The sequence below is a fragment of the Gambusia affinis genome, linkage group LG06 (genome assembly GCF_019740435.1).
Source record: "Gambusia affinis linkage group LG06, SWU_Gaff_1.0, whole genome shotgun sequence".
NCBI classification, from domain to species: domain Eukaryota; kingdom Metazoa; phylum Chordata; class Actinopteri; order Cyprinodontiformes; family Poeciliidae; genus Gambusia; species Gambusia affinis.
Window position 1 is genome coordinate 14,372,890 of NC_057873.1, and position 21,922 is coordinate 14,394,811.

The 21,922-nt window shown below is 37.3% G+C and overlaps 1 protein-coding gene across 12 annotated transcripts in view; it reads left to right on the plus strand.

Moving 5' to 3' along the window:
* gramd1bb (GRAM domain containing 1Bb) overlaps positions 1 to 21,922 on the plus strand; it is a 109,803-nt gene that overhangs the window by 42,330 nt on the left and 45,551 nt on the right. For 9 of the 12 annotated variants that reach the window (XM_044118470.1, XM_044118471.1, XM_044118473.1 and 6 more), the window contains 2 exons: positions 1,635 to 1,724; positions 4,827 to 4,853. In XM_044118470.1, the coding sequence (XP_043974405.1) occupies positions 1,635 to 1,724; positions 4,827 to 4,853 (117 nt within the window). Of the gene's footprint in view, positions 1 to 1,634; positions 1,725 to 3,304; positions 3,323 to 4,826; positions 4,854 to 7,964; positions 8,462 to 12,813; positions 12,858 to 19,183; positions 19,721 to 21,922 lie in introns of those variants that run through there. The other 3 variants (XM_044118477.1, XM_044118479.1, XM_044118480.1) reach the window with 3 other exon arrangements.

The window sequence follows — 21,922 nt, forward strand, 5'->3', positions numbered from 1 at the left end:
TACTTTACACAGATTATTCTTCTTCTTCGTGAATTTCATTCAGAAATGAAGTTGATATAAAGCTATGTAGTGAAGATGTTTTTATTACTATTTTATGCAAATTCAGAATACTGTGCATAAATAAAGCAAGTGGAGTAAACAGTTTCTAAAAGTTAGTTACTGAGTTATTTAGTTAAAGCTTAATGACTGTCAAAACAAATTTTCTGGTGGTAATAGCTGTAGCCTTCAGTTAAAAATACTAAAAATTACAGAACTAATGTATTAAAGGAACAGTATGTAACTTTAAAGAAATATATTTTTACATATTTGATTAAACTGTGACTATGTCATGGTAGTATCGAGTAAGACAGATAATCAGTCTTTTCTGCCTCCTCTCAGTGCTCCCATTGTCATCTAGAGAAATGTCTTGCTTCAGGTCAGAAACGATTGAGCAAAGCCAGGAGGAGGAGGGTCTTAGTGCTGTCAATCATAATCTTATACATGCTGCTCCATGAACTTATTAAGCAAAGTACGAGCTCTTCTTGCCATTCTCCTTTTCATCAAGTAACACTGATGAAACGGAGATTGATGGTTTATTAGCACCGTCGGTTACGGTGCTAATAAACCAGCTCATATTAGCACCGTAATTGACGTGTGGCATCGGTTGTTTACTCCTGCTGCTGGACTGACATCCTACTCTAGTCTGCAAGCACGTTAACTTTACGTTCAAAAGAACGTAACGTTCTATTAATGTTCCGTAACATTAATAGACACTGCATCTTAATTTCTCTGCCCTGGCCTTCAAAAGTACAAATCTCATGTCTTGTAAACACGAGAAACATGTCGGCAACCAATGGATGGATGGAAGCTAATCAACTCTGCTTGTACACTCAGAGGAATCTCAGCTCACACTGATTTTGACATTTTATTAAAGGGACTTTAAACCATTAAAATGATAAAATATTTGTGGTTTCAAAACTGCAACTTATGTATATTGTGCTGTACAGTAATAGCAGTAAATGATTCCTACCTGTAAATGTTTCTGTGCACATCGGAGCAGAACCCAACTGTGGACAATACAGGAAGTAGAGGAGAGCTGTAAATGTGTAGTTATGTAGAGACAAATAACATGCTGTTGTATAAATCCTTGTAGTATTTAGGGGGCCTATCTTGTCCTGGGCACAGATAAAGCTGAGTATGCATAACAGTTCTGTATAAATGCATACTCTTTTAATAGTTTTTATTTATGTATCTTCTATGTAACCTATCTTGCTTATCACCAAAAAGTTTTAACTTTTGCATGACAGTGTCATATAGCTCCATCTAGTGTCATCACTGAATATGTGCATGGACAGGAGCAAAACCTGAGCGTTGCTATAAATAGCGTTACTGTCAGTGCCTGTATATGACAGACAATTAGTAAGAAATGTTGACAGATGACATGATGTTTGACACATCATGGTGAATAATAGCAAAGTAAACCCAGCTAAACTCAACCAAGTTAAAACGGTGAAGATTCAACTTTAAACTTTGTCAAATACACACTCCAGATTCAGTTTATTTTGGTTTTCATTTTCATGCAGTGTTATTTCTGAGGTACAGCAGCTGTATTTTTTACATGACATCACATCTTGTTATTTTTCTACACTTTGCAGCAGTCAGCAAAGCAGTCAGCAGAGCAGCCTGCAAAGCAGCCATGAAGATGACAGCACTCGCTTCTTGACACCACAGATCCGAGAGGAGAGGTGTGTGTGTGTGCGTGTGTTTCTTGTATGTTTGTCTCTGCAGAAATCTCCATTCCCCCTTGCCAAACAAAGCCCAAAACCGCCTTTTTGAGAAATCAAGAAAATACATGTATTAAAAATATTTCTTTTGCAATAAAAAGTATAGATTTAAAATAAAATTAAAAAACATTTTCTTTATTTTTATTTAATGTTTTTTTTCTGTGAAATAAAAGCAAATCTTCTGATACAAAATTAAATTCACATAGCATTTATCAATTGAAATGGTTTTCAATAATATTGTGATTGGGTTCGGCCAAACCCACTCACCAACAATGATATCCAGGAGTCTTTGTCCCTTTGAGAAAACAAATTTTGTTCCCCCAGGAGTTTCACTGTATTCTCTTTTAACTAGAATTTATGTTTTTTATCAGAATTTTTATCTTTTTATTTTTTATGTAGGGGAATGTGTCACTACAGGCAACATATTACTTCACTGCCTTCTTTGAGTATGAGGCACCATTATTGAATTAGAAATGGTTTTTGACATGTTTATTATGCTTTGAGGAATGCCTGGTCAGGTGACGAACTGAGCTTTTCTGGTAAATAAAATACTAATAGTGGCATTTGCTTGACAGTGGTGGGACATCATCCAGTAACCAGAACTGGACGGACTTTTTTCTTTTTGCCATCAAAAAAGTTACTATTTGATCACTATTTATCTTTTGGCTATTCATATGACAGTTGCCTGTCCCTATTTTCTGAAGTTTAATATTCAGTAAAAAATGATCTGGGGTTCTTTTTGCAAAAGGAAGATCAATCCAAAAGTTCAGCTCATCTATCATCAACCAACTCTAAAAAAGGTTTCCTTGAACTTATTTTCTTTTAACCAGGAATATCCCATTGAGATGAAATGCCTCTTTTGCAAACAGTCCTGATCAAGATGAGAGGCTGAAATTTCATACAAAACCATATGGACTAGAAAATGTAAAGCAAAAAGCTATTTGTTTTTACAGCTTTTAATATATTGTCAAAACAAAAAAAAAATCATTTCAATAGTCTTGTAATATCGATGTCTGATCTGATCTGATATGATATGATATAATTATCAAATTTGATTATTTATACATGAACTTAAATTATGTATTGTCATGGGTTGGATATCTGTAAATCTAAGAGCTTTTCAAATAAAAGTTCTTTGATTGTAGAATTTGATCCACCTAAAAATGGGTCATCTCAATCAAAATGACTTGATCGACAGGAGATGCCATGTTCCCAAACTGCTATGGATATGTATTAAAAGTAGAGACTTTGTAGTGACATCTTCTTCTGTGGGCTTTTGGTAATTGCTGAGTTCACTGTCTTTGTCTGCGTGAGCTTTGCTCTACACCTCCGCTCTGACTCTCTTTCCGATTCCCGCTCTCACTGCCTCTTAGTGTCTTCTGGCAGTGTCTCCACTTGCCTGAACTAGGGACACCTCCTGTCAAACCTATGGGATTTTCTGCTTGTCTTCTCTTTGCTGTGCTGGTGTTAGCTTGCGAGGGGCATCTGCAGCAGCTGCGAGGGGAGCAGCGTTCTGTAGCCAGCTTTAGAGGGCACGGAATGTCATGTCTCCTCTGCAGGTAAAGCCAGCTGCATTTCTGCATGGATGCTGCACCGCTGCCTGTCCCATACCGCAACTGTGCCACCGTCTTTATCTGTGTCATCCCTGCTTTTCTCCCTTCTCCCTGTATCGGACGATCCGTAGATTATGCTGCAGTAACTCAGAGAGCATTTTTGCTGAGCAGACAGCTGGCTCTAAGCTAATATGAGTCTCTAGCTGTAATATTTAGCTTCCTGTGCCAGAAATTAAATATATGTGTGGGGGTGGGGAGGTATGGAAAAACTCATGAGATGATGATGAATATATAAAAAAATCTTTCTTGCCCTACTTCTGCCTCAAACGTCTCTACTAAAAGCAACTCTGCAGATAGTGTTATATAATATCGCAATGTGACTTTGCTAAATGAGTGTAATGTGAGTCACCGTTGAGGATGATGCAACGCAAGATTGAGTCACAGATCAACGCTGTATCACCTTGCCATCACTTTGTCAGTCTCTTATTTAAAGATTATGCTATATCTTAAACTATGTTGTGCTATTAATGGCATGGGAGGGTCTAACAATTTTTTTATGATATTAAAGGTATACTGCACAATAACTAGGAGGATTTTTGATGACTATAATCTATCAATAGTTGTAAAACTACTGTGGATAAAATTTCACATCCATAGAACTTTTCACATTTTGTCATTATACAACCATACATGTCAGGGCTTTAATTGGCTTGTGTGTGATTAACCAAAATAAAGTAGTGTATAAATTGAATGTAGTAAAAATATATATTTTACTTTACCAATAGGCACTTGAAAAATTGTTGCAAATATAATGCAGTATATTGTGGAACCACTTTTCATTACAGCTGTGGAGGTATCACTTCACTAACTTTGTACATCCATTAATTGATTTTTTTTTTCTGTTCTCGAAATAGCTATTGCTCATTCCGACTGAAGAGTATTGTTCAAGTTTTGTCAGGGATTCTCGATAGAATTTAGGTCTGTACTTTATTAAATTGCTTTGAACTGAACTAATCCATTGAATCTCCGGTTTAATGTTGAAACTTGCTATCCTGTTGGAAAGTGAAGGTCCCTTGTCCCTGATAATATTGTCCAGCATGATACTGCCACCATCATTGGTCACAATGATACAACAAAACAACAGATATTTTATTATAGTAAAAGAATATGTGCTAGGTGAAACAGTAACAATGTGTTTTTATTATTTATGCAATTACAACTAAAATAGCCAGAGTGTATCCAACATTTTTATCTGCTTATTCCTGCCGGCTTGCTGATCTCCAGCAGTCATTGGGTGAGAAGCAAGGTACACCCAGGACAGATTGTAAACTCCCTGCAGAAAGCCCCGGGCCTTTAATAAAACCCAGGAACCTCTTCTTCGAAGGCAACAAGTGTTCCAATTATTTTGTGTATTGGTTTGACCACAACCATACTAGTCTAATTTTGACAATGATTTTTTTTTATTCAGGTGTTTAACAGTGAATAACCAATGTGTGTCTCTTCTCTTCAGGTCTGACAGTGCAGCGGACAAAATCAGGTAAGCCTACTCTCTGCCACTCCTCTTTTACCTGCAGAAGTGCGGAGCGTGCTTTCATGCTGCTTGTTACATACGGTGCAAATGGGCTCACTGTCCCCCCTTTTGCCCTGACTCGCCCAGCTTGCATGTGACACAGATTTGTGGCTTTGTCTGCCAAACCAAGGTATCTGAATACGGTATTACACTCGGAGAAGCCATTGGTGAATACAGTTGCAAGCCATGGAATGCTTTTGTTTGCTTTTACGGGACAAACAACATCAGACACAAACAGAGCTTTGTGAGTGGGACACCATTGTGGAGCTTTTATGCATCCAGCTGGTCAGCCGATGGCATATCAGTGGTCACTGTGCGTCCAAGCTGTGGGCAGAGAGGCTTTATTGCTTGGGATGCGAAAACAGCACTGCCACATGAGATTCTATGCCTGTTCTTATGTAAAAAGTTATAGGCACACATCGCAGAGGGTGAGTGTGATTGTGTATGGCATGTTAAGATTTTTAAGTTGTGCTTGAGATATGCTGAAACAAGAGAGTTATAGTCACGCATAATATTGGTGGAAAAAGTTTGATGGACAAAGTTTATCTTAATCAAATTATGAAACACCATCCTAAGTCTTCTTTTCAATTTCTTCATGTTTTTTATCCCATCTTGTTTCACATGATCTACATTTGAACTATGCCACCTCTCTTAAATGCTTCTTTTTCCTTTTCCTTGTTGCATATTTAGTTTGGTGTCCTTTATAGCTGAGGTGAATAACTGATAACCTGCGTTTGAACCTGAGAATTTGCCTGTTTTTTCTGCAGAGGGCATGAAAGTTGTTTTCTCTTTGACGCACACGTCTTTATATTTGTTTGAGAGAAGTGGTTGTTTGAATTGTAGTTGGGTCTGTGAGGAGGGCTGTGTTTGTGTATGTTTGGGTTGATATTCTTTAGATGTTCAGTCATGCGAGCTGAGTGACTCTCCCACCGGTCTTGAATTAAACCACTAGGAGTCTCTGTAGTCCTTTCAGTCCAGCGATTTCTATTTAAAGCAAGTAGTTGTGCCTGTATGGTTTATATTGAGTCCAGGAAGGGGTTACAGCCATTTTGTTTTAAATAATTCAATTGTTCATATTTTTTATGGCATAAGCAACAACAGATGACTGTTGGCTATTTATTATTATGGAGATATAGAAAGCTGCTGGTTATTTTGTTTTTGTACCAATCGGATAAAAATTTAAGGTGATGATAAAATGCAAATGTGATCTAAAGTGCAGCAGAATGAAATATTGTTGGTCAACAATGTTTAAGTACATATAATGCATATGAAAAGTGCACACATCCCTTATAAAATAGAAAAGCGTTTTAGTGTTAAAAAATTAAACCATAAAAAATAATATTCCTCTAAAATTGAAATGTGATGTGAAAAAAATGTGAAAAATGAATTGAATGTGCTGACTAAATGTACACTGTTTTTAATGTGATATATCCAGTAAAATTCATCTGGAAAAACAAATTTGTAAATCAACACTAGTCTTAAAACACTAGTCAGTATTATTAATATTCGGTCATAAAGAATCTGACTAACTGACAGAGCAGTGTTTCACTGAAATGTGCTTTTTTGGATCATTTTTGCTAATGCCACAGTTGGCAGAGAGATTGCAAAAGATTAAAATGATCTAATTTTACAAAAATACTAATGTGCACATGTTCCTCTGTTTTATTTTTCCAATGTCTTAAATGCAATGCAATTTGTAGTTTGTTTGGGGGTTTTTTTTTAGCAATAATTAACCATAAAACTTACTGTTTTATTTTGGATTGGTTCAATATTTTACACATCTATGTCTTATCCTCAATCTAGTATTTGTGTCAACTCAAGGCAAATTAATCAGAACAATAAAAACAAAAGCATTCCAGAAATTTCCAAAAGAGTTTACAGAAAAACTAATTGGTTATTACTAAGATAATAGTTTCATTTATGGAATTAAATGAGTATAACTTTTTGTGGAAAGCTAACAGTAAGTTAATTCATTCAGTGTAATTTAGTGGTGTAATTTACTTTGCAGTTAAAGCAAAGAGCTTAAAAACCAAAGTTGTTCATTACTGTTTTCCAATTTTTCCCTGTTACAATTTTTTGAGGCTGTATGAATTGATCATTCTATTCACATCTAAGATATTTCCCGGTTCAGAGTCACACAGGATGTGCAAGCTCAGTGTTTATTCATATAAACTGTAAATTATGTATGTAAAAAGCCCTTTGTCTTGGGAGTAAGGTACCACTGCAGTTAGAGACTTTGCAGAAATGTCTGAGTCATAATTTTCATCAGTGTCAATAATTGTGTGTGTACTCTGTCTAAGCTCTATGCCATCATTACTGTTCTGCCTTCCCAGTTGCTGGATTATTGATCATTGTCTGTAGTTTGAGATATTAGTCCCCGCCGGTGATGTGAATCGGCATAATGTGATCCTACACTTAACTTTGTGCTAACAGCTGCAGAAAAGGGGTCTAGCGTATTAGTTAAATGATATTCTCAACATAAGTCAGTTTCTGACCGTGAATGGGGTCAGCATTCTATGAAAAGAATGTTGCAAAAATGTTCTTAATGTTTAATGTGTCATTCTTTTTGAATATTATACACATTTTTAAACTGAGATGATGATGTTAGCATTGAGCCCAGTTTTATTCTTAAAATGCTTGTCATAGTTCCTCATAATGTCCTGTATCAAATCAGCTCCAGCTACATCCATGCAAAACACATTGCTTCCCCATAAAGATTGTGATGATCTAGGTGATTTTTTTGTTGTTGTTTTGTACAATTAGGTCATCGACTTTGGAGCCGATCGTTATATCTTCAAGACGTTCTGAATTCATTTTGTGACCTCTTCTCCATATTTATTGCGCATATTTGTATATATTAGCACTGCCGCTGAACCGCTGCTGTGGCTCATCATAGAGATGCTGTGAGTCAGGAGCATGAAAACATGCCTGCAGCATATAGATATGAGGAGGAGGGATGGAGAGAGTGATGGTGAACGAGGGTGGGGGCGGGGTGAAGAAAAGATGTGAAGGACCACCCTCATCGAGCAGAGTCACTCTCAGGGAGCCTACCAAATGTGCCTTCCCATACACACACCATGGCCGAACAACCAATCAGAACGCTCTCAGCAGTGATCCATCCTCCCTTGTACAACTGCTTATCCATGGCTCAGCAAAGCAGTAGTGAGGTCAAAGAGTAGGATGCATGCCTGTGCACCACCTGGACTGAAAGCAGAAAATTGGGTGTGCTTCATTTGCGTGGAAAGCCGGCACTCTGACCACAGCTGGAATTATTAGCAAGGAAAAAAGAAGTTCATCATCATTTCAGCCTAAACAAACTGTGCTCTCTGAGCAGAGTTTTAGGCGTGATAAATGTAATCGTGAAAGTCTAAGATATTATTTCTCCCCCGACTCAACTCGGATGTGCTGCAGATCAGATGCAACGGGAAGATTTTGAGCTGCAGTGATGATGACAAAGCATGTGGGACAAGTTATAGTTTGATGCTGTAACAGCAAGACAGTGATTGAAGAGAGACCATGAGAGCCAGGAGAGAGGCAAGGATGGTGTCTGCCTGTTCACCATGCACAAACATAAGGTCAGCTGCTTTTCTTAACTCAAAAAACATAAAATGCATGACAGATCTGGAGGCATAACATTAATCTTAAATCATTTCATATTCAGTCACCAAAATATGAGTTCTAACTGTTGTTAATGTATTCAAAACAGATTTAATGTAGGTTTGTAAGATAAGTTGAATATTGTGGACTTCTTCTTGTTTATCTATTGGCTGACATTAAATACAAGCCCACAGATATTAATGTAGCTTTTTCCAACCAGAGTTGTTGATCTACATGTTCCTACTGTTACCCAGATTTGGCCTTTTTTCATTTGACCTGTTCTTCCTCTGTCTCTGTAATCTACAGCCTTACCAATTTAGTTTTTTCCCTAAAGTTTCTTTTGCATTTAAATGACTGGATTAGCCTTTGCCAAATCTGGTTATTACTATGGTAATAGTGCAATGCATCGTTTTTATTATTATTATTATTTGCAGAAAGCACTAGTTTAGCATGAGTTTTAAATACCCTTTTTCAGCTTAGGTTTAGATGTACTGGAAAAAATGAGTCAAGCTGATTTATAAATGCATCAGTCGTCTATAATCAGATGAATGGAGGTGTGTCCTGGCCAGACTACGCCTTACACACATACACATTTGTGCAGCGATTTTCCAACTAGCCTTTTAGTCCCTGATGTGCTCTCTGCTCCCAGATTCCATTAAAGGCAATTCAGTTAGATTCACTGAGGCTGTCAAGGGGGATGCAGGGCGGCCCTAAGAGTAATTTATTTATCTTCAGGTAAATGTCTCTAAGCTCCTCAATAATAAATTTTAAATGACGGTGCCAAAGGAACTGCCTAAACCTGAAGCAATTTCAGATTTTTTACTTTACAAATCGGTCAGCAATTCTCAAAATAAAAAACAAAACTAAGATACACCTCTGTTTGTCATCCAAAACATAAAAAGATATAATTTTACTTGATTTCAATAAAATTTTATTTCAAATTTTATTGATTTGATTTCAATAGAATCTGTAGTTTCTGAGTACTTCATTGAGAAATCAATTGGTAAATTGGAATATTTACAACATACTTTATTGGCAGAATGTGACAGCGTCACTTTTTATTGCCCATACATTTTATTCCCAACCTTAAATTCATCTCTTATTTTCTTATTAGCAATTATTCAAACTATAGTAATCTTACATCATTTCCATGTATTTGCTGCTATCACTATAACACCAGATGTAAGACAGGGAATTTGTCACTGTCTTCAAAAGATTAGGTTCTCAAGGAACTGATTTAAATAAATTAAAGCTTATTCCCTATATTAGTTTCATTTTAATTCTAAACTTTTTCTATAAGAGAATATGAACCCGAGTGGCAAATGTCCTGTTGTAATATCACTGGCTCTATTCTAAGACAGCTGTGTGAGCCACGTTGAAGGCGGTTCATTATGTACTCCTCTCTGTAGATGTGTCTGTCATTGGCACACCCACTTACTGCCTTTGTAAAGGGCTTGTTTTCATGCTGGGTGGACATCTGCCTCACTGCAGCATTGTACAAGGACATATGTGCCAGGCACATATGCCATTTAATGATATAAACACTAAATATAGACCATTCTTTGTTTTTCAGCAGCTCTGTCTACAGTCAGGGCTGAACTTGATGTCAAATTAGTTTTTTGTGCACAGGTTTAATAATGGAATAAAAATGTAGGGGTTCTTGTAAAGAAGTCATTAATCTGTCAGTTATTACATGAAGTGCAAATTAAGGCATCTAGAATGCTGTACGTGGTTATTGCTTCAGAGACGGCTAACCAGACGTATTAAACCTAATTATGCACAGTATGTCTGGATTATTCATGTCACTTTGAATAAAGCAAACTGTATCTGAGCGGGACTTGCGTCTGTACCCAGCAGGCCACCACTGATGACTAACTGCAGCGGTTCCGATGACTCACTGCATACAGCACATATGTTCATGAGCAAAAGAATCCCACTGAATTTGTTGGTCATCTCACCAGCATTACAATAGTATAGCAAGGTTCAAGGATATTCATACTGGATGAATATATACATACCATATATATATATATATATATATATGCCATGCATATATATGCCGTGCATTTTAAAGTTTAAGTCAAACCTATCCACTATCATACAACTAAATAAAATCCAATGCAACCAGTGGCCTTTAGAAGTCACTTAATTACTAGGCAAAGTTCTATAAAGTATTTTTACAGCACAATATAAATATCTGTATTATGGTCCCCATATTCTAAGGCCCCATCACTCTTCTTGTTTCAAATGCTGCTCTTTGAGGTCACCATGCTACTCTAAATATATTTGTGTGATTCAAGTCAAATACTTCGGTATATCAATGATGACCCAGCAGATTGTGAATGGCAAAAGCTATTCTCTCAAAACAGCTGACAAAAAAAAAAAAACTACCACGCTGGTAATCAAAACTTTTATTATTATTATTTTATTTATTTCTAAATAAATCCCTGGTGACCATCTAAACACCAGTCTAAAAAGCAACAGCTAAATGTGTAATCTTTGCTTGTTGTAGTTAAGAGTTAATTTGTATAAAAATTTCACTAAATCTTTACCAGTATTCCTGGTCTGTTTTCTCCACTGGAGCGGCTTTAACCGGTTCTGCCTATATATATAGCTATATATATATATCTCCATATAGATATTGCCCATATATATATGTGCAGCTCTTCTCCATTTTTGTACCCACAACAAGGGTAGTATAAGCCATGCCAAGTTGAGCGTACAAGCGACTTGATTGAAGGCAGATTGCAATCGTTGATTGGCTCATTAGTTCTGGCATGCCAAACTCCTAACATTTCTCAGAGAATAGCAGTAGACATTCCCACTGCTATCAGAGAGCTGGTCAGTCTGGAGGAGCGTAATTATGGGTTTAATCTTGAGCGGCGCCAAGAACACATGCGTCAACTTTTGCAGTGGAATGACTGTGATTTAGCAGCCTTGCAAGCAGGCCGTCTCTCACAGGAACAGTGATGCAATGAAGAAGCGAGAAACTATGCAGCTCTTCTCAGCGTTCTGTCTGAGTTACAGCCTTGTGCCGACTGGTCTGAAGCTAGAACTACATAATATTAGTTTGGCATGATGAGCGCTTTATTCGTTTTTTTTTTCAGTGCAGTTCATGTATGAATTTTGCTCTACAGCTTTGGCCTGCATTACATTAATCATATCAAAAAATCTTGAGAGAGCTTTAAAAATTAGGGTGACGGCAAGGCGACCTTCTGTGGTTAAAGACTATGAAGCTCCACCAAACATATATTGTCCAAATACCAGTGGAAACATGCAAAAAATATTGTTCAACGGTTTTAAGAAGAGTTTTAATGATTTAATGCCAATGAAGATTTCTCCATAAATTAATGAGAAACACAATTATTTTTAACATGCCCACAAAGTTATTGTTTTTAGACTTTTTATGTGTCTGTGATCTATCCACCCCATAGTAGGAGTCATTAATATCACATAAAGCTGTTTTAAAAGAATAAAATAATCCTTTCTTACTTAAAAGGATTCTTAGTTCCTCTGCTTTTTGTTTTTCATACAGCAGAATATGCAACATTTAAAGTCCATGCTTTTGTTTCAACTCCATTAAGCAGTGGCTTTGGCATTAGCTAATTGAACTTTACTTTCAGCCGGTAATTCCTCACTTAATTCTGTCAGTGAGAAAATATGAAACTTGATTAGCTCACCGAGCAGCTCGGGAGCTGCAGAAGGTACCACTCGACAGCTGCAGTGAAACTCAGTTGGGGGGGCGAAGGAGTGGGAAGAAATTGCTCTTACTGCAGAGGCCAATGCATTAACAGGTGCCACAGCCAAAATAAATTGATTGAACAGGCGGAGGAGTTGTTGAGAACTTCAGGGTCGCAGTGATTCATGGCACATGTGGGTGCTCTGTGAGTCGCTAGAAACAATAGAAAGGGTAGGACTGCCCAATGGTTTTTACTCTGTATTCAGACAGCTTTAAGCTTTATGAGTCGCAAGAGGTTTTTGGTTTGTTTTGTTTTGTCAAAGGATGGCTACTGTAGTAGATAGTCTGAATAAGCTAATATCATCTTCTTATATCTGTTAAAGAGCAGAGCAGCAAAAACATTTTATATCCTGCACATTAGGGGCTTGAAGATTACATTAAAATAGGCCGTTTCTAACAAGCTGATTCACACATCCACAACTTTTTTACGGATTTTAAAACACTATCTTGAGAACACAAAAGTACTAGTGCTACTTTTCATTGTCTTTTTTAGATACATACATTTGAGAACAAGTGTCTTAAAGACAATCACATCATGAACAATCAAAGTAGGCGAGATTCTTATTTCCTCTTCTCTACCTTTACTGATAGGCCAAGCAAAAGAAGTGGAAGGAAGTGATATGGAAACCTCGAAGGTAGGCTATAAATCAACAAGAATAAGACACTTCACAAACCAGAGACAGCTTCATTTGGATGTGAATGTGCTGCATTACAGATAATTATAGATGCATACTCTGACTTGTTACATTTAAATTGAACGTTTGTTGTTGTGCCATCTTTTATTTGAATGTATTTTTGACAGCCGCTGAGAGAGGGAGCAGTTTTGGCTTGGTACATAGAAAAACCATCTGCCAACTACTTCTTCCTGGCCTCAGATTTCACTGAACAAGATCCACGAACAAATCTGCTGACGCATCATTCACTGATATGCTCTCGGCATTGTCCTTTGCATGAGCACATCTGCGTAATGGGAATCTGAGCTTGGTTTAGCTTCAGTTTGACTCCCAACTGGATGAAATCTTAACTGATGAAGAACTGCTTGGAATAATAAAACTATGTGTTTGATGTGTGGCGATAAATAAAGCCGCAAGATTAATTTCTCTCTATGATCCAAAGTCATGAAATGATAAAATCATATTCTGTCAGGTAAGACTGGCTTGAAGCAGAAGGAGTTCTGCAAGGCAAAGAATTTAAGAAATGTATTTAGATCATTAAACTACAACATTTCCATAAAATACAAAATCCACTGACAAGAAAAGTGAAACACAAATTAGTTTTAGTTTTAGTTCCAGTTTAAATAATACAGACTGTAGATCACATTAGAGATGTAAAAAGTTGTGAAATGATTCATACTTATCTAATTTGTCACATCATGACAACCTGGGAGTTAAGCAGGGATATCTAAACTACACGTATTCTGATTATTGTTTATTAAACCTGACTCAAATAAAATATAACAAACGATCAGTCATGACAAACCAAAGTAACTATGAGCACACACCTGCTAAGAAATAGTATTTATCTGTCTTTAAAACCACATTTGGCCTGAAATAGATAAGAGAAAAACAACTTTATATCATCAGTAGTGAAAAAACACATATAACTACCCCAACATTGTATTAATGCTGGAATAGTCTAACCTCAAAAGAAGACGAGACCCAAACCTGTAAATTGTATAAGCAACTTTGTGATTATAGTACTTTATAAGTGGTTTAGGCACTTCACTGATTGAAGATATAAAATGGTGAATTCGTTGCCTTCTGACCACCAGTGTCCCATCATGCAACTCTTTTTTTGTTGTTTGAGCTTAGTGATGTATTCATGTCATGTTTTATTCATAAAGATGGCTTTGGAGTCAGAAAAGCTAAAGCAATATGGCGTTTGCTAAAAGTAACAGGACCAGTAACTATTAATTGTAAAGACTGCGTCGAGGTTAAGGTTTGTAATTGCATCGAGGCTTTATCCGCCTCGATATTTCTGTGTGGCTGAAAACTGCATCAAAGAACCACATGTGTCTGTGAAGCAGCAGGTCAGACTGCACTTGACTTTGATGGTTGGAGCACCATCTCTGAGGCAACAGCTCTGACTTACTGGATGGAGGGGTCAAATCAATATCTTTCCTACCATTCTCTCATCTCATCATTCTTCTTAAGCCAAACCTTTAAAATAAAAGCTTTCCTCATTTAACCCTCGGGCTGAAAAGTATTTGCCATATCCGTGCTACTGATAAATTTACGGATATAGAAGTAAGCCTTTTTTTGGAAATAATTTGTACAACTGATGATTTCTTTTTACTACTTATAAGTTTAAGCTTTTTTTTTTTTGCAACACACAAGTTGTCTATTTTATCTACTTGTAGTAATAGTATACCATTGCTGTACTTGCTGTATTTTACCCTGAAGGAAATCTGAAGGAAAAGTAAAAAAATAAAATGTATTCATCTGAGTTTCAGCTTAGAACTACAATGCATAGAATGTGCCTCTTAGATGGTCTTACGTCAGCGTTTTCAAGTCCTTCATGATCTCAGTCCATTATGTCATCCATCACTAATTCTGAGAAAATGGATTTTAGGTTTTTATTTGTTTTGAATCTCAATCATTAAATAACAGAAATTGATTATGAAAATAGATGAAAAACAGAAATAAATGAACATTTTAAAAACCAAACTTATTGAGGTGCACGTGCATATTTTTAATGCAACTTCTTTTTTTAATTACAGAAACATTTTTTCAACCTCTTTAGAGTTGTAAATGATTTATGATGACTAGATTTACGAGGAAATTTAGTGTCAGATGACTCATTTAATATTGAACAGTGAGCACAGGTAAAAGCTTCCCAAAAGCAACTCTGGCAAACGGGCTGTGTTACAGTGGATCTGACTGTAGACTCTTGAAAGATCAGCGAAACCTGATCTTTGTGTCTCGCATCATTTCTCTGTTAAAGGCAGCTGGGTACCGCTTGAAAAACTCAGGGTCAGGGAGGCGATGAGTCACTGATGTCTAGCTTCATAACAACCACTCCAGTTGGAACCGAAAATGTCATTCTTGTTGTTTTCAGCTAATAGATTTCATTAATTCATTAACACTACAGCCTGGAAAACATGTGAAAGGTGTTATCTGAGAGAATAATCTATACTTCAAATGTCTTTTGAACGATGTCAGAAAGTATTTAGTCTCTCATCAGCCTTTAATGTTAGCACATTTTATACTTTGTTCATATTTTCATACCACACATGCCAAACTAACAGAAAGCCATCTGTATTAGAGTTTCATTTTTTTTGTTGAGAAGCAGAACCAAATTTGGAGAACTAGAATTCAGCTTCTATGCACCTAAAATCTGGAATGAACTTCCAGAAAACTGCACAACAGCTGAAACACTGAGTTCCTTTAAATCAAGATTAAAAACACAACTTCTTAGAGTTGCTTTTGAAACATAATAAATGAAACATTGAAAAATATATTGGATGGGAATTGATTTTAACAATGGCACTTGACAAATGCAATATCTTTTGCTGATTTTCATATACATTTAATCTCTGCTACTGCTTACTACTCCATCTTCCACCCTATCACCTCACTGTTTTTATTTATTTATTTTTTATAAATATTCATCTTGCATCTTTGAAATACTATTAGATTTGCCAATACTGCACCCGGAGCTGATGTCTGTTATATATCACTGTTTGATGTTATGCGTCTGTTTATTTTCTCTGGTAGATGTCACATAATTGCCTGACTTATATGTTGCCTCTTGAAATCTTTTTGTGTAAACAGTTCTGTGTCCTTTGTGTCTCAATGATGGACTGGAAACCTGTCCAGGATGTTCTCTGCCTCTTGTGCTTTGATCACTGGAGATAGGTACCATCCTCCCACTATCAGGATTAAGCAAGTATAGAAAATGGATGAATAGATGACTGTTTTTATGCTGATGTTTGTGCAACATGTTCTTTGATTAAGACAGTTCTTTTAAATCAGGTAGTCAAATAATTAATAACAGGATTATTCACATTTATGCATTACAGCATATACAACTAACCAGTTGTCCTTTATTTGACTTTTATTATTTTTTTGCACATATTTGTGATGTATGTATGCATATTTATTTTTAATCTGGGCAGTAGTGGCCTGCCAATCACCAATCAGAACCAACAGACAGAAAAATGGCCAACTCCAATCTTAGGAAATTAATGGGAATATCTCCTGTTTTAAGTGCTGGTGAACACTTTTAAGTTCGAATTGGAAAGCTAAAAGTTAATCTGCTGATCATCATGCAGCTACGTGTATTGTTAATTCTGAACGACGGTGGGAAATTGTTTGTGTTTTTAAAATAAGAGTTTTGGCCTGCATACATGACGTAAGTTTGAAAAAAATAATAATTAAATCAAGGAATATCATGACAGAAACTTTTGTGTCTTGTAGCCACAGGCACTGAGAATGTTTCACTCAGACAGAGAGAAGATATTAGGCTTAACATGACATTTTCTTCCCATACTGTAATTTTTATTGAAAGCAAGCTGGTGCCTGTTGAGCAGAGTAGAACCAGACTTTTAGAGATAGAACCATCACTCTGGAAGTAGTGATGAAATTGTTATACAGCTGAAATTTTAATTTGTATTATGTTAAGGAGCAAAGAATGTCTACCAGGCAGAATGGGGGAGCCAAACTCCTGTCCAATCCCACAAAGCAGTGTGGAAGGATTATTCCAGATTATCTGCCAGGCTATTCTTGGACATGAATAAAAATTCTCTGGTACAGACAAAGATGCAGGGAACACTAAAAAGAAATAAGTGAGAATTTGCATGTTTTTTTGTAATACATAAATAATTAGTGTTCTGTCTTGTATAATTGATTAGGAGTAAAATCAGAAATGCTGATATAAATGTTTCTTTCTCTCAAATAAAATAAGCAAAATTGACATCAATTAAATTAAAGTTTTATGTACCTTTCCATAGGATAATTACAGTGTGCCCTACATATACTTTTGCCTTTTTACTTAAAACAAACTTTAGCCAGCAGGTGGTATCATTGAGAATAAGCAGCTCACTGACTGCTGAACTTGACACTGAAAGGAGCTGTCCATTCAGCACCCTTCTGCAATAGACTTCATGACCCGGCCCTGACCAGGATATCATGTACAATCACAGCTAAAAGACTCGGAGATTCATTTTCCCACATTATGTTAACTAATGTTCATCTAAAAATCAGCCTGCAATGTTGAAACAAAAATATCCTGTGACTCTGTTAAGCATGACAAACAGTTTTTTAATTTCTCAAAAATATATGTGGTGTAAAACCCACACATGCACACACATATGCAACTACTTGTTGTGTGGCAGCAACAAGAGAATAACTGTGTGATAACTAGCAATGAGACATTAACATCATCTGAGGAACCTTGTACTTTTCTCCTGTTTTAAAACAGCCATTTTTGAGGGTTTCTGAGTATGAATGACATGTTTAAGGTCATAGTAGAGTATGTGATTTGAATTTAAGTCCAAAACTTCAAGAGGGCCACTTCAAAACTTAATTTTAGCATTTTTGAGTCATATGTGGCCTTGCTACTGTGCTTTAGATCAATGTCTTGCTACTTAACTTACAAGTAATTTTTTATTTTTATGGGATTTAGAATGAAAGGAACGTCACACTGACCCTTCCTTCCGTTTTATTTCATTTGTTTGTGGTAATAATATTGATAGAAATAAGCAGACCATCCCCCTTGTTGCATCATACTCATTAGCAGGGAGAGCTGGATCAAGACATTCTGCTTTCATTTGGCCATGTTTTAATAGGTGAACTTTGTAATCTCTTTGGATCTTCCTGGAAATCATGAGGGCATAATTCATGCTAACAATTGGTGCATTACGGCTGGGAATATTATTTGTACTGTGTCTGTGAAATTCGTCCTAGTTCCAGAGTAGATGAGCACCAGATGGGCTGTGTGAGATGACTTGCTGTCACATCAGTGCAATGAAGTACAGGCTATTGCACTTACAGCTGCACCCTGGGAGAATATTAGGGTGAACCTTTACATCTCTTCTACTTGGTTCCCTCTCGTTCTCTTCCTCCAGTAGAGCCACATTCACAATATCTCGGAGAATCAAGAGTGGCACCTAGAAATATAACGTGAGCATCCTCTACAGTGTCTGTTGTGGACTATTTGGTGGCATGAAGTTGAAAGATCCACTAATGTCTTCATTGTGAGGAGGATCACTGAGTTGATGGTCATTGCTAGTGTCAAGGTGCATGAGGTCTTAAAATAACACTTTCTAACATTTTCCATGAAACTCTTCCTATGGTTTAATTTTCATTTAGATGCAAGAGAAAGGGCCCATGTGACAAGAGGTTTCTCCAGTTGGATAGAGACTGTTCCTGTAATGCTTCCCTCCTTTTAAATTATGAGTTTTATTAATAATTGCCCTCAACAATTTTTTTTTTAAAGTTATTCATTCAAATAACAAGGAGCTTGGTTATCAACCGTCCATAAAGAAAACCATATAGTTCACCAAACGTGCATATCTTGTGTTTTTTTTTCTTCCCTATTCATGCAGCACATTTTTTTAAATAAAAAAAAATCAAATCTCAAGCCAAACTTGTCATTCACATTCCCCCTTTATTTTTTTATGTGCAATTGATGCACTACACTGCATAAGTGAACATTGACTTAAATTAACTAAGCAGATTGCAAGTTGAATAAATTATGAAACTACTGCAGGTTATCTCACCTATTGTGTTTCTCCGTCATTGTGTGTGAGGTGGGAGCTGCAGGTCATTGCACAGAGTTACAGATAGAAACAGCCGCCATGTCTTTCACATTGGATATGCCAGGTTTATCTTTGAGTGCAATAGAGAAAGGGAGCCATCTAGGGAAAAGGGCAGAGTGAACAGGAGGGAGGGAGGGAGGGAGGGAAGGGATCCTGCGCCTGCTCACTGTGAGCACAGCAAGTGCAGCTCTCATCCGCTGCAGAGGCTGAAGCTGATACAGACGGAGTTTGAGTGAGCAAAGAGAACCTCAGAGGGACAGTGTGGAGCACGACTTGAAGGGAAACAGTCAGAAAGGATCAGAAACAAGCCATGATTGCATTTATTTGCAGTCCTTAAACCTTCCTTGCCTCTGCGGCATGCTGCAGTTTGAGCTGCGAATGTTGCAGTGCGGGTCACCTCCTCTTCTTTTGGGAAAACCAAAGAAGCCCAGGGAGGTGTGAGTTTCTGGCACAAGTGCTGAGCACTGCGGCACCTTGATTCAAGCAGAAGAATGTAGCAGACCGGCTGGAGGAGGCGTAGGATCATCTTCCCAGACTTCAGGCTTCTACCGACCATCAGTCTCTGCTTCCGATCCTCCCTTCCTCCTCTGTGCATCTCTCTGGCTTTGTATGGGAGGTGAGGCACTGGCAGTCTGTCAGTCATCATGCAGCGGTGTGAACGGGCAGCCCTGTGCCCAAAACGCGCTATGGATGTCAGACAATCCTCACTGTACTAATGAAAGGCTTCAAGCTCGCCTGGTAAGAATGAGTGCAGCAGAGGCAGATGCAATGTGCTGCTCTGACTGTGATTTTAAAATGCACTTGTTTTTGTGTGTAGCTTTAAGGCTGTCACGTATGCATAGCACAACTAAGCCAGGGGCAAGATTTATGGGACCGTTTCCTGCTGTGTCTTTTCTGCCTGATGTCCATGTAATGCTACGTATTCTTTAAACAACGGTCAATACAAGCATTTGTGTAATTCCGCTTGTGTTCTCAATATCAATTTGCAGAGAGCATAATTGTTTGCAATGAGGGTTAGGTGAGAATCAGTGGGCTGTGACCGGGCTGGGCACATCCAGTATGAGCTCCATGTAGCATACCTTTTTCCACTGTGACTCCTGCGACCCCACACAGCTCCCCTCCGGCTGGCTCAGTGTGAGCAGACCAGCTAAGGAAAAGCGCTCACGTGGCCGCCTGGAAAAGAGCCACCACATGCTCCGTCTGTCTCTCCCTGGCATTCCCACTCGCATGTTTTCTTGTCTCCTCATCATATCACATGTACACAAAAATACACACAACTAGGTGGACTTTGTTTCACTTTCTTTTTTGAACATGTTTTGCCAAAGTGCTTCCATCATCTACCCTTTTATCTTCTCCGTTATCCCCCCAGCCCCCTGCAGTCCTTCATGCCCCTCCTCTTTTTCTAGCTTGGTATTTTTAGAGGCGAATTACAGAGCACTGCAAGAAAAAAAAGAAAAAGAAAGAAAAAAGTAGATGGGGAGCAGCTTCGGCAACGTGCGTCCCGTTTCCTTTCTTCCATTTCAATTTCATGAGGACCTCTTCTTCCCCCCCAGGAGTTCTGGGTTTCCCTAAAGCCCCTGTCTCTCTTTCATTATCTCTATATTTGTACGTGTCCTTCCTAATTTCACCCATCTGTTGTCTCCTCTTGTATTATCTTACATGTCTTAGAAATGAACTAATCTCACAGTCATTGTTCTCCAGAGCAGACTGAGCCTTTGGATGTTATTTTTTTTTAGCCTATTAGGATGAATTAGATGCCCTGTGCAAAATGTAGGTCACCTAGGTTACGCAGCTACCTAAATATAAGCATTGGTGTTGTGCTTGCAATGTGCCATAGTTACTCTGTAGTGTAGAAACACTGCTAAACCTGAGTCTGTCCTCAGTTAATCTGTTTTCAGGTTACTTTATACTCAACAGCCATCTGTTGACATCACATGGTCCTTTACCTGGAAAGGACTTGTCTTGGTGAGAAGCCACATATAAATAAAATTGCATAACTACCTGTGCATTTTTGAATTCAGTACATTTAACAATCTCTTGTATAAAAGTCTATTATGTTTTATTATTATAATCAAAAGTGAAGTCATATGCAGTCTTTGTCTCGGTTAACTTGGAGGCAAATCAAGAAGTGCCGCTGCTCTAACAGGTGATGCACTGAATAGTCATATATTATATTGAAAGGATGACCTTGTGTGGTTAGTCATTGATATTTGTTGGCCATGGCAAAATTAACTGTTTACAACAAAACATTCTCGTTGGTTATAGCTCCATATTGACGATCACATGGACATGTCTCCAGTTGAATCCTGTATTAAATGACCTCAGATCATTTCGGAAGATAAGCAACAATAATCACCTCCGACTACATAGTGTCTCTCTAAACATCATTTGAATAATTTACTATTTGAACAAGATCATTAGCCGGTGCAATTACTGATGTGATATCAGAGGATGTGCAACTTAGATAATAACAAGTTGTTTATCGTCATATTTATATGTAGTTGTCTTCATGTTGGCAGTCATAATCTTCATTGAGTCAGCAGGCTATAATTATATTATCACAAAAATAGTGAGCAATTTTAAATTTTATCTTCTAAAAAATGTAAACAGCGCAGTCCATAAACGGCATAGAGATATAAAATAATCTATAAATAATTAACTAAAAGCCCATTAAGTAAATAATTTATTGTTCCACTTATTTTGTAGAATTTGGATTTATGTATAAATCACTTAGCACACTAAGCTGTGTATACTTTTACTACACATCATAGTGAGATGTGGTGCATCAGTTCTTTTAAAGACAGACTTACACAGGTGTGATGCAGGACAGTGCTTCGCTTGTTATTTTTGCATCATTTATTTTTAAGGGTAACACTTAAATAAAAAGAAGAAGAAAGAAACCAGCTTGCACATGTTTATGTGTGTGACAGCAAGGGGAGC